Here is a 17,503-nt window from a genome sequence, read left to right as displayed (position 1 = left end):
TTGTTTCTTTGTCTCATACATTGTTTCACAAATGTAATTTAAGAGTACAGATAAGATCTAGCTGAAGTTAGATTGGGCAATGGGCATCAGCCTTCACTGGATTACATTTCTCATAAATGTAATTGAAGAAATACAACACCAGATCCTCCTGAATTTGAAACTAAATCGTCCCTCATGCAAATAAATGATGAAGATAAAACAAATAAATAATAAAGGTAAAACAATTCATAAGGAAAATACGCTTCAAGAACACAAACAAATAATAATTTAAAAAATCTTATATCCTGTAAGTGATAAATTCCTGGTCTGGCTATACGTATGTCTTACAGTGCATTTGATTCAACAGTTGTTTTTTCATCAGACACCACAGACTTGCAATCCTCCACTGCTGGTGTAGGGTGTCTGTGTTCCTGATACTCTACCACACAGCACAGAGACACAGACAGCAGCAGAACAGCCAGAAGCATATACAGCTTCACGTCCACGCAGAGGAAAGAACTGCAGGCGAAGGCAATCACATAGCCCACCGACTCCCAAAGACGGTAGTTTGCAAACGCTGCCTCTTTGTGGCTGTGGAAGAGCACTCCATAGAGAGCTGATATGAAATGAAATGAAATGAAATGAATTAACTATGAAATATATTGTTGGCCAAAGTTGGGGAATAGGGACACTTCAATGGCAAGAAAATGATCGAATGTCTAACATCCTAACTACCGACTTTACAGGTTTAAATGCCTAAAACATTTATGGTACATTTCTTTAGAGTGGTGATATCACTATGGCACATTGTGAGAACTATGCACTAATGGGGACACCTAAAGCAATTTTGGGAATTATTCAATTAACTAGTTTTCACTACATCATTGATTGTCATCAGTTCTACAGAGTTCTGTTTTTATCACACAGCCTACCGTTGGTTTGTGTTTGCCACACTGCGTCTGCCATGCCCCACAGAGCGGTGAGCACAAAGAAGACGGGCAGCTGGTCTGGATGGGGCCTCCAGAGCAGAAGAACCAGGATGCAGCTGAGCTGTGTGACTGCAGCTGTGGAGAGGAGGAAGAAGAAGAAGAAGAAGAAGAAGAAGAAGAAGAAGAAGAAGAAGAAGAAGAAGAAGAAGAAGAAGAAGAAGAAAGGGGAGGAGGACGAGGACGAGGAGGAGGACGAGGAGGAGGAAGAGAGAGACGATGAGGTGGATGATGAAGAAGAAGAAGAAGAAGAAGAAGAAGAAGGGGGAGGAGGAGGAGGAGGAGGAGGAGGAAGAGAGAGATGATGAAAAAGAGGAAGACAAGGAGGAGGTGAAGAAGAAGAGGAAGGAGGAGAAGAAGAAGAAGAAGAAGAAGAAGAAGAAGAAGAAGAAGAAGAAGAAGAAGAAGAAGAAGAAGAAGAAGATTACTCATGTCCAGGCACACCTGTGTTAGCCTAAATGGATCTGTTACTGTGCACAACTGCAACTGTGGCATGATACTGAAGACCTCTGAGGCCTTTGCTGTTTGCTCCTTACCTAAAATGAAAAGTGCCGCTCTGCCACTGTAGCGTGACAGCCTCCCAAACACATAGGAGAACAAGGAACTGGTGACGCCAAAGCAGATCATGACATAGCCAACAAAGTGAATTCCCAAGGCACATGTTACATAATCCTGAAGAGAGACAAACAGAATCAGTATCACATAACCATATAGCAGCCACAAAAAAAAACATTTAAAAAGCACTTAGTCCATAAATTCACCAAACACAAGTCCACACAAACACATGCACGCGTGTACTCTCTCTCTCTCTCTCTCTCTCTCTCTCTCTCTCTCTCTCTCTCTCTCTCTCTCTCTCTCTCTCTCTCTCTCTCTATCTCTCTCTCTCACACACACACACACACACACACACACACACACAATTCAGTGTAGAGCTTTGAAAATAAATTACTGTCGGCCAATCCCCATACCAACAGATTGACACCCTTAGTATTTACAAAGAAAACATGTGTTATGCTTCTCTATGTTACGTATGTGCACCTTTGTATAATCGCCGTTTAGAAAGCCCAGTTCCAGTCCGATGTATGACGTCACTGGTATGAGGAGAACTTGCCGCTTGTCTCTGAGTTGTCTGAAGGTGGCTAAGAAAGTGCTAGAGAATGACTCTGCCTCACTCTTCTCTTCTGGATCTGTCCTCTTGTCAATATTATCCAGGAATATGGCGACCAGTAACATTGCCAGTACTCCTACACCTGCAAAAACAAAGGTTTCAACTTTTAAGTTTATTTATTTAACAAAGGGAGTTATTGCTCTGGCGTGGGATACAGATGCCTTTGATGTATGCATGATGCCAGTCTGATGTGGCCTACCAACGTAGCAGCCCAGCAGGGTGTACACCAGCCTGTCGTCCGGTCGCGTAGAGTTCCCCAGGCTCACTTCAGGAGCTCCACAGCTGTGCACGCCACAGAGGAGGAGATCACCATCAGTGATATTCACTAGAAACAGGTTCATTTAACAACATTACAATACATTATATTACACTTAGCAAGCGGACTCTTTTATCCAAAGCGACTTACAGATCTTAGGCCTACAGGGTATTGGTTACAGTACCTGGAGCAATGGTTAGGTTAGGTGCCTTGCTCAAGGACATCGCAGCCATGGAGGGAGAAAGTGAATGGTAAGGGTGAGGATTGAACCGGCAATCCATTTTCTTTTGGCCGGGTGCATGGTCAAAATGTAAAGTTCATGTGGGGTAAGGAAGAACCACGCACCAATAAGATCCCATTTAATCCATTTTTATTTCCATGATGTTCCGCGCCACACTCTCAGAAATAAAGGAACAGAACTCGTCGCTGTGGCAGTACCCTCAAGGGAAGTACCATTGTGTCGCTTGGGTGGTATGCCTCAAAAAAGAGGTGACAGAAACTGAACGCATCTCTTTTTCGGGGTACCAATCAAGCGACGCGATGGTACTCCCCTTGAGCTTACTGCCACAGTGATGAGTTCTGTACCTTTATTTCTGAGAGTGCTCCATAGTCCAAGGAAGGGATTAAAATGTATTAAAAGGGAGCTCTTTTGTGCGCGGTTCTTCCTTACCCTAGATTGTGGGATATGCCTTCAAATGTATGCCACTCTCACCAGAGGTGGGTTCCTGCCCAAACACGAGTGAGGACAGCAGGTTTCCCCACACCGCCGAGGATTGGTAGAGGAGGTAGAGGGTGCCAAAGTACTGGTTGATGATGTCCTGGCTCTTCCTGTTGTCCTGGACCGCCTGCAGGCCTCCACTGATGGTTAGGTAGGTGCTGGTGGCTGACCATAGCGGAGACTCACCAAGCCCAATGATGACGGAGGCAGGCATAAGCGTCGCCCTGGGAAAGAAGAAGAAGTGGAACAGGAGAAGAAGGAGGAGGAGGAGAAGTTTAGTCATGCCTTGGCCTTCACTGAAGATGTATGTGGTGGTGGTTGACCACAGCGGAGATTCCTCCAATAGATGATCACCCTGGTAAAAAACAAAGTATGGCATCTCGATGGACTGTTGAGAAAGGTTAGTATTCTGATTTTACCATTTTCTGTACCCACTTGAAGCAATCTAATTACCATATTCATCAACTAGCCAACTTAACCAACCAAACTCAGTCCTCTTTGCAGTAAGTGGACCAAAATGTCTAGTCCAGTCAAGTCGGCTTTATTGTCAATTTCTTTACAAGCGCTGGCCATGCAAAGAATTAAAATTACATTTCTTACTTTCCCACACAGACATAGACAGACTTTAGGAGTGGACATAGACAATTAGACATAGACAGTACACATACAGTGCCCTCCATAATTATTGGCACCCCTGGTTGAGATGTGTTAAAAGCCTTAAAATAAATTCAGTGTTGATTGCAGAAGAATACTGTCACACTGAAAATTGTAGGAAAATGTAGCCTTCAACTCAAATGAATTGGAAGAAAATAAAAAAATCCCTGACTAAAAAATAATTATTTTTCATTAAATCACCTGTTCCACAATTATTGGCACCCTTAACAATTCCCAGGAAATAAATATAATTGAAGCATTTCTGTCATTTCTACAGTAGTTTACAAAGTTTACCAGAGTATGTAGGAACATTTAATTGATAATTCATCACTTCCTGTTTCCCTGGGGTATAAATATGACGTGACACCGAGGCCATTTCTCTTATCCACTCTTAAACATGGGGAAGACAAAGGAACACAGCATACAAGTGAGGCAGATGTGCGTCGACCTTCACAGGTCAGGCAGAGGCTACAAGAAGATTGCCACTGAACTGCAGCTGCCCATATCCACTGTGAGAGGAATAATTAAGAAGTTCAAAACAACTGGAACAGTGGTAAACAAGCCTGGACGAGGACCCAAGTTTATTTTGCCACCACGCACAGTGAGGAGGATGGTAAGAGAAATCAAAAGATCTCCAAAGCTCACTGTTACAGAATTACAACAAATGGTAGCATCCTGGGGTCACAAAGTCTCCAAATCAACCATCAGGCGCTGTCTACACGCCAACAAGCTGTTTGGGAGGCATGCACGGAGAAAACCTTTCCTCACTCACAATCATAAACGCAAGTGTCTGGAGTTCGCCAAGCGGTATTGGGGCTTCAACTGGGACCGTGTGCTTTGGTCAGATGAGACCAAGATTGAGCTTTTTGGCAACAAACACTCTAAGTGGGTCTGGCGTACCACGAAAGATGCGCATGCTGAAAAGCACCTCATACCCACTGTGAAGTATGGGGGTGGGTCAGTGATGCTGTGGGGCTGTTTCGCTTCCAAAGGCCCTGGGAACCTTGTTAGGGTGCATGGCATCATGAATGCTTTGAAATACCAGGACATTTTAAATCAAAATCTGTTGCCCTCTGCCCGAAAGCTGAAGCTGGGTCGTCACTGGGTCTTTCAGCAAGACAATGACCCTAAACATATGGCCAAATCTACACAGAAATGGTTCACCAGACACAAAATCAAGCTCCTCCCATGGCCATCTCAGTCCCCTGACCTCAACCCCATTGAGAACCTGTGGGGTGAGCTGAAGAGGAGAGTACAGAGGAGAGGACCCAGGTCTCTGGATGATTTAGAGAGATTCTGCAAAGAGGAATGGCTGAAGATCCCTCTTTCTGTCTTTTCCCATCTTGTGAAACATTATAGGAGAAGATTAGGTGCTGTTTTGTTGGCAAAAGGGGGTTGTACAAAATATTAACACCAGGGGTGCTAATAATTGTGACACACATTATTTGATGTCAAATAATGATTTCTTTATGTGGGATTTTTTCCCCACTGAATAAATGCACTTGTATTGAAGGTTGGATTTTTCTCCTTTTTTCCATTAAGGTCCCATATTATTTAGAAAAAAAATAAAATAATTGGAAGCTAAAAAACACATCTCAACCAGGGGTGCCAATAATAATGGAGGGCACTGTACATTGCAACTAGAGTACCTATACAATACCCATACAGACATACAACACTGGGCAACAGCAGACGTACATAGAACATATATTAAAAAGAGGTTGTGTGGTGCATTTTCAATTATGTCCTATTGTGACAATTATGACATAGTTATAGTAGCATTGTGAAATAATACTAAATATAAGTAAGCAATTTGTAATATGCAATATTTACAACTAGTTGGTAGCTAGTTTTCCAGTAAAGTCATTCAAGTAACAGGCATGAAGCAGCAACATGTGTTTGTTATTTGAGCTAGTGCAAGTAGAATGTGCAATCACAATACAGTGTTGAGGGGGTATCAGTGATGGGAGGGCGGGTTAAGTGTTCAGCATCCTGATTGCTTGGTGTGAAGCTCTTTTCCAGCCTGGTGGTACGGGAGCAGAGGCACCTGCACCTCTTTCTAGAGGGCAACTGAAAGTGAAAATGTGAACAGACAGCAAAAGGACTTAGTTCTGTTTTTGTTCATATTGTGAATGTATTACAAAAAGAACCGGCTAGTCCCATTAGGCTTTTATGGTGTGTCAGTCCTCTTTTTGATCACACCCGGCCCCCTAGAGCTCTCCTTAAGCGATTACACCTAGTCATAAGTGTAACTTGTCAGCCCACCGCACTGAGACCACGTCAATACAGGTCTCAGTACGGTTCACGTTCGAGGGGCAGAAAATGTTGAGTCATAGGTCTGAGTTTGCGGCTGAAAGGGACCAGGTCCGGGAGAGCTCAGCTGTCCAGACGGGACCACGGTGACAGGAGACGTGATGGACACTTTGGCGTGGCGTGTCATTTGCCAGTCACCGATGGCCAGGGAGGACATACATACATTTCAGGCTTCTTGATGATTGGATTATTCTTGAGCCCGATCTATCAAATTTGTTTAAACCGCAGCGGGCACTCACAGCCTCCAGGCTGCCTCGGAATGATTGGTAAGGTGGTGCAATGCTGCTGGTGCTCGGACTTGTGGTTATGAACCGTGAAGGGACTGGACAGTGGACACTTTTGGACTTGTGGCTCGCAATTGCCAAATGGGATCCACCTCGGAGCGAAGCCAACAGAGTTGCAGGGAGGATGAATTAATTAGATCGACCACCATCTAAGCTTGAGCAGGCATGGAACATTTGTGGAATGCCTGCTCAACCCAAACAACTGAATATTATTCTTTCTTCATTGGCGCCCCAGCCGCCCCAGCTGCACGACCAAGGTCGTGGCAGGCCCATTATCTTCCCTGAAGAACAAGCAGTGTTTGGATTTTCTCTGCATCCCCCCCTTCCCATGGTGTTGTTTTGACTCCCAGTGGGCTAGGCCCAAGGCCTCTGAGATCTGGCCTACAGTGGAGAAAGTACTTCTCAGGTCCCACCCCTCCCCCAACCTTCAATGACTTTCTGCCACCGCCACCCCCCCCCCCCCTCCCACCCCACCCCACCCCCCTCTTTGCTTTGCATATTTGAGTTTTTTTGTCCTATGCCTTGATGTTGCAACTTGTCATAATGTGGAGTCATGGCAATTTTTTTCTCCACATCCTTACCCAATGTAAAGTGTATTAGTAATGTTGGGACACTGCCCGAGGCAACTGCTGTTACCCTTAATTCCCCCCTGGGGATTAATAAAGTTACTCTTACTCTTACTCTTAGGTTTGACAAAAACAGCCTGAGAAACATCATGCTGAAAGCAGATCATTTACCTCTGCAATATGGACCACAGGTGACTTGGCAGTCCATACAGTAAGTGATCTTTGGATGATGAGTTCATCACCTTAGATAAGATTATTAACCATGTAATGACTGCCGATGTTTATTAGTCTCTCTCCAGTAATCAGATCTGTCTATTGATAATTTACAATTCACTCAACTCTGTGTGTGGAAGCGTTTATGAACCTATAAAAACAAGCAAAGGTGTTGCACATGTTCTCAACTCATAATTAGTCATTCTTAATATCTGGTACTCTGTGAAAAAAAAAAGAAAAAAGGAACTCTTAAGCCTCTTTTCCACTGCTGGTTTTCTGGTAGGCCTACAGCTCGACACAGCGCGACTCGGCCGCCACTTTTTGTTTTTTTAATTGGGCACAACACAGCTCAATTGAAGAGCAAAAAGTGTCAGCCGAGTCGCGCTGTTTCGAGCTGTAGGCCTACCAGAAAAACGGCAGTGGAAAGAGGCATTAGCTGGTTCATGGGAAGTATCCAAGGGGTCATATGTTCCCCGGGTCCTATGTTCCCCAGGCCCTATGTTCCCCGCAACCAGGAAACTCAGGACCCGTTTTTTTTTTCAAAACAGGGTTCTATGTTCCCCGCTGCTTCAAAGTAGTCCGCTGCTGCATGGCAACGCGCAGGTTGTTGTTGCACCTCTGACAGGTTAGGTTTAGGGATAGTTTTGTGATCAGGGCACAAATTTACAACTCAGAAACATTGCATTACTGACAGGTTAGGTTTAGGGATGGTTTTGGGAAGGGCACAATTTGAAAACTCGGAAACATACAATGCAGGGAACATAGAACCTTTTTTAGAAAAAGGGTCCTATGTCCCCCGGTCCCATACAAAGACAGGGGAACATAGGACCCGGGGAACATAGGACCCGGGGAACATAGGTACGCTTCCGTATCCAGAGATTCCTAAAGGAACCCTAGGGGTTCTGCACAGTGGCAGTTGAGGGGTTCGTCAAAGATCCCATACCAGGATGTTCCATACTCTGAGGAACATTCTACAAAACCTTGGGGTTCATCCAAATAACGTTGAGCAGGGGTCCCTCTGGGATTATTTCGGCTCTCCACAAACCAGGGGTGCATTTCGATAGTTGTCAGTGGGAAATTGCATTGCAACCAACAAAGTAGCTAACATAGTTAGCAACCAGGATTTCCAGAAATGCACCCCAGCTGTGATTTCTTGGAGGAACAAAATCATTGTTGTTTTTCCAACAGGATTACTCATTGGGATGAATGACTGCTCACTTGTCAACTGCATGTGCTGTAGGCTATATGATTTATGTTATGTAAATCTGCCCAATGCTACATGCCACTGCACACTACGCCTCCATCTCCTCTCATTCACATGTGTTGCAACTATGCAGTGCAGCTATGCAGTGGTTCCCAACCTTTTTTGGCCCAGGAACCCATTTTGACATCCCACATTTCTGGGGACCCCATACATGTTTTTGATAGCAGCCAAAAAAAATCACAAGATATGCTATTAAACATATGGATATTTATAATAAAGTCTAAGAATGTATGTGACATTTTGATCCGAATATATTGAAGAGTTCAGATGCAAAACCCCCATGTGCCATTTCAGAAAATAATCTTAATTCATTTTTATTTAATACAAAGCTATCAAAATTGCACGTTTTTTATTTTATTTATGTAATATAACTATTTATATGTATTATCAAGTACATGAATGTAAACCAAACCAACAACTGGGTTCTCTAAAATATAGAAGTGCAGGTCTTCAGAAATGGAGTTAGGGGGTTTTGCATTTGAACCCTTCATTTATTGATGTTATAATTAGTAATATTTATCAGTATTCTTTTTTTTCACACCTAGCCATTTTACACGACCCCATTTCAATTCTAAGTGACCCCACATGGGGTCCCTACACCAGAGAGTCTGCTGTTGGCCTCATTATCATTGGGTTCATAGTGTTTACCGTATCCTAACATTTGTCAGTCAAGGTGGTGTCAGAGACATACGACAATCATCGTTGGAAATGTCATGTTGTGCACTTTCATATGAAATACGGTATAAAAACGTCCAAACATAAATAGATTATACATTTTTCTTCAAAACTTCAGGCATTTCATTCTCAATCAAAAATCATAATAATTCCAGTGAACCCAGGCAAGGTGCTAGGTAGTTCCTTTCGAGGTGGCCAACTTAGCTGTAAAATGCTAGGTGCTGGGCCACAAGCAAACAGTATGACTTGCGATGCTCAAAAACGTTGATGATTTTTTTTTATTCCATGGCAGGATTACGTTTGAATGTAGACAATGGACGAAACATAATCTCGCCATGGAGTAAAGGCAGTCTCTCACACTGCATCTGGGCAATGGTCAAGCAGATGTTCGTACTGTACAGTAACCTAAAACACATAGGGTAGCCTCAGTGTGTTCAAGGCATTCCTGGACCACAAAGCCAGGTATGTACGTTTAATGTGTGCGTGTGTGCGTGCGTGCGTGCGTGCGTGCGTGCGTGCGTGCGTACGTGTGGTATTACTAGGCTTAAAAGCCCAGATATCGTATTGTGGATACATTGGTATGGATGCGTGTAAAGACTGTCATGATTGACAGTACAATATGTTTAAATACATTTTTCAGCGGTGTTTTTCCTTTTATTTTATTTTTCTTTTTTTCTTTGTTTCTTTCCATTTTTTTCTCTCTTTCTGTCGATGTTGTCGTATCACTATTGGGCCTAAAACCTGTAATAAAGTTCACAATACTCACCAGCTAGGGTAAAAATTGCCTATGGTGTAGGCCACATTGCACCCCATGGCCACGAAGATGGTCCACTTGCATCCCAAGTACCGGATGATGGTGGGGGTGAGGAACATGGAGGACAGGATGATGGAGGAGAATGTCACACTGTTGGAGGCCAGTCCCATGCCCTCATCCGCATTCAAACTACTCTGTGGGTGTTAGATAACAGACATCATATTGAACATGACCCATTCAATTATATACAGCACTGTGTGTAAATGAAGAGTCTGAATGTAAAAGCTTTGGCAGTCCAGTCACTTTCAGTGTTATGGTAAATAAAGAGTATGTGTGAGAGTTTAAGGATTTGTACAAGAAAGGAGACCATCCGCACACTTCAAGTCTTTTTCGTGCAAAGTTTTACTGGACTTGCAAGCTTTTGGTGCTAGACCTGAAGCTATGCACGAAAAAGACTTGAAGTGTGCGCATTGTCTCCTTTCTTGTACAGATATTTCTACTGAATCCTGCACCTTCTGAACAGATGAGCCGTGACCATTCACTATTTCATTTAAAGTTTAAAGGGACACTGTGCAGGAAATGGTACTGCAACTATGCTGCTCATTGAGACTGGGCTGCCTATTGCCAAATTTGATCTTTACATGAAAGTTTACTAAGTAGGCTAATGAACAAATATTTTCTAGTATGGTCCAAGTACAAGTCATTTTTGCAGCTAAAAATGGCTATTTTTGGAAATTCAAAATGGCGGACCATGGAGAAGATCATCCTTTTCATGTATGAAAAGTGCAATTTTCCCAGTCATAATGAATACTTAGAATTTGATGGTGGTGGTAAGTACTCATGAAAAAAGTAACATTAGTGAATGGGCAGCATATATTCTGGAAACAAACAACTAAAAATCTCACACAGTGTCCCTTTAAGGATTCCAAGCGTGATAACTCCACACTAGTAATAATTTTACCAGATAGGCCACATGGTATAGTGCAGGGGTGTCAAACTCAAATTCACAGTGGGTCAAAATCTAAATCTGGGACGAAGTCGTGGGCCAAACTCAATACTCAAAAAGTACTGTAATTGTGCATGCGCGCACATGCTTACAATACTCAAATGCTTAAATCTTACACACTCAATCCCAGCAGATATTGTAGTTCAAATGTGCCTGCACAGTCTGTTGTAAATGAATGGAAGACATCACTGATGCTTGTATGAGCATGTGACGCCCAAAATGTCATTTTCAAGTCATATTAAAATACATTAATGTGTAGGGGGGCCAACTATAATACACATTTGAAATGATCTCGCGGGCCAAACAAAATGACTCAGCGGGCCTGAATTTGACATCCCTGGTATAGTGTATCTTTCATTGGAAACACCTTTCCAGCTCATCATTATACTATGTCTATTGTTGGAGGCTAGGCCCATGCCCTCATCTGTATTCAACCTGCTCTTTCTGTCAGGGTTAGGTTAACCATAACCAGGGCCGGTTATAAGCATAGGCCGGCTAGGCGGTCGCCTAGAGCGCAATGTGAAGAAGGAGCGGCGAAATTGCGCTCTCCCATGCGTAATTTTGCGATATGGAGGTTTTTTTTATGAAGTCGCAATCAACAAAGCGTGGCGAAAGCGCTCCTCACGGCAAAGCGCCCCTCAGCCAATAGTAATATCGCTTTCAACTGTCTCTGGGAAGTCTGTGAACCAATAAACAGACAGTCCTGAGAAAGGGGGCGGGACGAGTGACAGCGTGCGATCTATTTTGAATTTGGAGACTCATTCGAGAGACAGAGGGCAAGCGCGAATAGCAATGCTGCCCTGCTGGGTGGAGAATTATGTTCTCATTAAACCAGTCATTGCATGATGCAGGAGTTGCAGAGGGTGTTTTGGAAGTATGTGGTTTAATCAGCAACCGTTTGTGGTAATGTAAAGCCTAATAGTTATGAGGCTACTGTTTGGAATTAGAGGGAAAAAGAGCTTTGCTTTTGATCTGAGAAATCGCTAGTTAGCATGCTAACATTAGCCAAGTATACCAAGCAATGAAATCCAGTAAAGTAGCTGTTAGTAGCCTATCACTAACACCCACCTGACATCATAATACTTGCTTAGGTTGACCACCAATGTAAAGTAAGGCTGGTGCCATGTTTAAAACAAGTTTAGCTGCCATATCTCCTTCCATCCACTTGAATGAATTACCTGCTTGTTGTAAGCTTAAAAAAAAACATTGTTTCCAGACCAGAATGACATATAGGCCTACATTAATCATGTAAGAGAACCATGCACAGCATGTTTTCATGCTGAGTTATGTAGTATTGCAGACAAGTGAGGCTATTTACTATATTTTGTATATTATGAAATTCAAAAGCGTGACAGCTTTTCTCCCTTTCTCTCACCCTGTCCCTCCGGTTCAAACACATAGATAGCCCCCTTCTCATTCTCCTACTCACAAATGCACCACTATTTCCAGTACAGAAATGAAATTGGTTTGGAATCATAGACAGCACAAATGTGTAGCTTATTAAAATTGTTATGCTGCCATGCTTTGTGATGCTGTAGGTAGTGTAGATAGGCTATCAATGCAGACCTCCTTGGTAGGCCTATTGTCTACACATGCATTTGACATGCAAATGTACTGTACAACTCTCCTGGCATTTCAATTCCATTTTACAATTCAAACACATTGATAACCTCCCTCTCATCTGGGGTTGGGGGCACCACTACCATTACATCCAAGACACCACACAGTGAAGGTACTTTCATGCGACTCAATCTGATGTGTTGGTCGGCTGTCCAAAAGAACCAGAAATCCATTTGATGCAAAACAGTTATTGTTCTTGATGCTATTTAGTTAAGCTTACTACCGGTATTACTCTTGTGTTCTGTAAGGTATAAAAAAAAAGGGGGGGGGGGCGCCAGAACTCAAACTCGCCTAGGGCGCCAAATAAGCCAGAACCGGCCCTGACCATAACTTACTCAGGGCCACTGAGAACTTTGGTCAGACCCAGGACAAAGCCCTCTGAAGCTCCCCCTCACCCTAAACACAAAATGTGATGAGGGCTCAATTCTGGGGGGCATCTCCCTGGTCCTGGCCCAACTGACCTCTTTGTCCCCCTTCCATTGGCTTCCCTGAACCTACTGCACATCAGTCATTAATTCATTTCTGTTAATGAAGAACCTGGGCCCTACCGTCTACGCCGGTGCTACGCCGGTGACCCGGATTCGATTCCGGCCAGGTCATTTGCAGATCCTTCCCCGGCCCTCTCTCCCCAATTGTTTCCTGTCTTTCTCAACTATCCTGCCATAAAAACACCAAAAAATGAAGAGTAGGCAATGGATAAAGCTTTGTCTAGTCCAGTGACTAGTAATACTTTTCATTGGAAATTTTGATATAGCTATTGTTCAAACAGTCCACTTCTGATTGCATTTCTCAGCTCAACATACAGTATATCTATATGTCTATTTAAGGCCTATATTGTATGGTTTCTACAGTTGATATTCCATAATGACGTTGACTTTGCAAGACACAATTTAAATTAGTCTTAATTGGGTTTCACACAAAACTGCTATGTGGTCAACAGCTACACGCAAGCGTGCATGATGGCACCTGTGTGTGTGGCTGCAGTCAGCTGTGACCAGTGTTGCTCAAAAAACGTCTGGCTAAATTCCGCCCAATTTCAATAAATTGCGTTGGTTTATATGGGCATTAAACTGCAGGGAAAAAAACGTATAATGGCCCATTTTTCCCGTTTTTACCCGCAGACATCTATCCCAAGCAGCCCCTGGCAATACTGGCTATGGCGTCTACTTACTTGTCCAGCACTTTGGTCAGCTACCTCTATTGTATTTTAAAGTCCTTTATAAGTAAAATTGACTTGACTTAACTGAATTTGTCTGCATTGTCCCAGTAAGTTCCTGTTTTTGGAGCTTCTAGTACAGTACTACACACAGCCTCCATCTTAATTCCAACCTTTTACACAATTTGCTTTTTGTTGAGGACTTGGCTTATCACCCACTTCATATTGTCACCGACGTGCCAAATTAAAAACCTTACCTGTAGATTAAGCAGGCTCCCCGTCGCCGTGAACAAGAGTAAAAATCCAAACGAAACCAGCAATACATTTTTCATATGGCTCCCCATTTTACTCAAAATATAGTGACCTCACTTGCTAGTCTGCCTTAGCTATTGTGACTAATTGCCTTCCTTTTCTATAGCTGTTAATTATTGCCCTGCCTGCAGGTGAGAGAGATCCAGCATCGGCAAACCTTTGCACACCTGGTCAAGACTAAAGGTAAAGATAGGTCCTTCATTCTGATGAAAATACATTTTTAGCGTGTTCATTTACAGTCTCAGACTGATCAACATTCATATTTCTGCCAAAATACATGTTTTTGTGCAAGAAAAGTGAAGGAAAAGCCATTTAACTTGCAAATGAACTTTAACAATCAGCCACCTTTGGCCTACATAAAGCAGTAAGGAACATCAAAATACATCAAAATTTGAGAAAATATTGTCATCGCCTCACTTTGAAATATATGTGCTCTGTTGTAGCAAGTTTGCAAAACTATACAAGTGTAAGCCATGATTTTTGTAGCTGTTAAAGTTGTAGTGCCTCCATTTGCACAGATAAGAAGTTCATGGCGATTGTCCAAAAGTTCACCAAAGACAGCAGTATGACATTCCGTCGCAACTCCGAAGAAGATCATTTCATTGCAGGGGCGTCGTAATAGGGGCGTTAAGTGGGACTGAGCCACCCGGGCCCAACGTACTGCATGTGCGGGGCCCACACAGTAGGCCTACGTATATACTAGATACGTATAGTATGGATGGGTAGGGGTTCATTGGAGGTGCTTGTATCTTGGTCCCAGAATTTGCTACAATGGCCCTGTTTCATTGTAATATACTTTTAAGGATCTGTGGGAGATCCTTATGTCACCCCTTTCGATATGGACGCCTTATTACCACATCCTTAAAGGGACAGTTTGGTCAATTTCAACATGCAGTTGTAATGCTCACACTACCCTGGACTTGTCAGTGCCTGAGATTTTTTTTTCTTCTTCTTCAGCCGTTTCCGAGATCCTGGTCATTGTAATGGGGGCAGCTCTTTGTTTACATTTCAAAAAAACATTTTTATTTATTTCCAAAAACATCCAAAAGGTTATAAAACATCAGCAGACAACTAGCAAACAGCATTACCTTTTGGGAAAATATTTGGAGTTGGCCTATGTTTCACTTTTTAAAAATGTAAACAAACGCTGCCCCCATTAGAATTGCTCATATCTCGGAAAGGGCTGAGCCGAAAAATGTGGCATCACCAGGTACTGACAAGTCAAGGGTAGCGTGAGCAATACAACTGCATGTTGAAATTGACCAAACTGTCCCTTTAAGGAGGATAATTAAAAATGACTTTAGGTCAGGAGGTCAGGTGACAATGAGCTTGACAGTGGACAGAGAATGAAGATTTTGTTGGACTTAATCATATGCAATATGTAAACATAGGCTTACTATCCAAAGGTCTTTGTAATTGTGCGCTTGAGACTCTGTGCTTTTGAATGGCCACACCCAAAGTTTTTTTTTCTGATCTCTCAGAACCAAGTGAGCTTCTCATCTTCACTCCTCGACCTACTACAGTACTTCTTCCGTGTCAGCCTGACACTGAGCCGCCGTGTTTTTCCGTTTCTTTTTGGCCTCTATGACTTCGATGCCCACAATGCCTGCCACTGAGAGCAGTAGATCCCCCAGGACCAGGTAGAGTTTGGCCCTCACATGGATAGAGTTGCACAGGCCGAAGGACAGAGAGAAGGCCAGTGCCTCCCACAGCCGGAAATTGCCGAACGCTGCCTCCTTGTGGTCTTTAAAGAGAATAGCGTAGAGGCCTGCAAACAGGAGCAGCAAATTCAGAATGCTGCTCTAGGGTATTTGAGGAATTGAAAAAGACTTTAAGTTAACAGGATCGTTACTGCTACAGGAACAAAGCGAATCAGAAGTGGTTCTACGATGCAGGAGCACCGAAAAATTAAGCCCACACCAATAACTGGTATTGTGGCCTGGCCTAGACTGTTGGGATTGTGAAGCCTTATTCAACTGGTTGCCATTGAAATCTCCAAACCACACCAGTGCTGTACCTTTGCCCATTTATCAAACACATTGTACACCTGACCACAATGACTTCTGACACCATCATCATAATTATTGACAGTTGTTGACAGTTGCTAAGTACATGTAATGACATGAATTCCAACACAAATATTTGCAATACTAAGACAGGAGGTACAATGCTTGATTCATTGTGGGATATTCTCAAAACTGTTAAAATTGATGGCTGCTATAAATCTGGGACATTTGATCTGACAGCAGATATTTAACAGATGTAAATATGTACAAAGATATTATTGTGAATACCACAAAAGCCATTTTGAAAAAAAATTGGGTAACACTTCCAAATAAGGGGCCATAATTAACAGTAAAGTAGCTATAACCTAATACTTAAGTAAGGGTTAATAATCATTGCTTAACGCCATATTAGACACATATTAATTGGTATTAATGCATATGTTGAGCATTAGTAAGCAGTTACTTAACTATTAGATAACAATACTGCCCTACAAAGGCAAAGTGCAGTAACTTCATATTTTGTCTGAAAATGGTGTTCATTACACCTCCTTTATCTTGTGAAATAGCTGCATGGTCCAAATGTTTCCCTTTTAGCGATATTACAGTGTACAATTTGCCATAACTAATGTACAATATCCAACCTGATACCAACACTTTGAAGGACTTTTTGACAGTTTCAATGTTGCTGTAGTTACTGCGCTTTGCCTTTGTAGGGCAGAATAACATATTATTATTTAACTAATAGATAAGTAAGGGCACAGTTAATAGTTAAGTAGCTATCAGGTCATACTTAACTAAGGACCAAAATTAATACTTACTTAATACAAAAGTATGGCATAACTAATGGATAAATAATACATAAATATTGGGAGTTGGGACCCTTAACATAGAGTTGGCTGAGGATAACTAATGGTTAATTAATGGATAGATATTGGTGTTTGGGACCCTTATAATACAGTTGGCTGTGCATACCTAATAGTTAAGTAAATAATCTACTGTGACGTCTAGCGTTCACTCGTTCAAATCACTGTAATAATGGCAACAGGAGCCACTATATAGCAAGGATTGGACGTACACTTCTCAATGATGGTGGGGTGATGAGATGCAATTTGTTCATATACCACTTATTAGTTTTAATGGTAAAAACCCTACAATAAATGCAGAACATTATGAAGAGTAATAGTTTTGAAGCGAAACTAAACCATTCCTTTGTGATAATTAAGTTAATGTCTGAAAATATTAGCTCCAAGAAGTGCAGTGCATGATGGGTACTCAATCTATAGACAATATTTCGGTATTATTTATTCATTAGTTATTCCTTACTTTTGTATTAAGTAAGTGTTAATTTTGGTCCTTAGTTAAGTATGACCTAATAGCTACTTAGCTATTACTGTACCTTTACTTATCTATTAGTTAAATAATTGTTATGCTATGAACTTGTAACACAAGGTAATAGTTATCCAATAGTTAAGTAACGCTTGCTAATATTTGACATATGCATTAATAGCAATTAATATGTGTCTAATATGGCGTTAAGTAATGATTATTGACCCTTACTAAAGTATTAGGTTAT

General features: G+C 42.2%; 1 protein-coding gene across 1 annotated transcript; it reads right to left on the bottom strand.

Moving 5' to 3' along the window:
• Nucleotides 1–323: 323 nt before the first annotated feature.
• LOC134468759 (protein unc-93 homolog A-like) lies at nt 324–13,956 on the bottom strand. The gene is made up of 8 exons (XM_063222634.1): nt 13,870–13,956; nt 9,843–10,024; nt 3,102–3,331; nt 2,333–2,458; nt 2,004–2,215; nt 1,502–1,637; nt 912–1,043; nt 324–595 (listed from the first exon to the last, which is right to left on the bottom strand). The coding sequence occupies exons 1-8, from the start codon at nt 13,954–13,956 to the stop codon at nt 324–326; spliced, it is 1,377 nt and encodes a 458-aa protein (XP_063078704.1).
• Nucleotides 13,957–17,503: the final 3,547 nt, after the last annotated feature.

This window comes from Engraulis encrasicolus, chromosome 18 (assembly GCF_034702125.1).
Source record: "Engraulis encrasicolus isolate BLACKSEA-1 chromosome 18, IST_EnEncr_1.0, whole genome shotgun sequence".
Taxonomy (NCBI): Eukaryota; Metazoa; Chordata; class Actinopteri; order Clupeiformes; family Engraulidae; genus Engraulis; species Engraulis encrasicolus.
The sequence above is the reverse complement of the archived record's forward strand: the minus strand, read 5'-3'. Positions and strand labels throughout refer to the sequence as shown.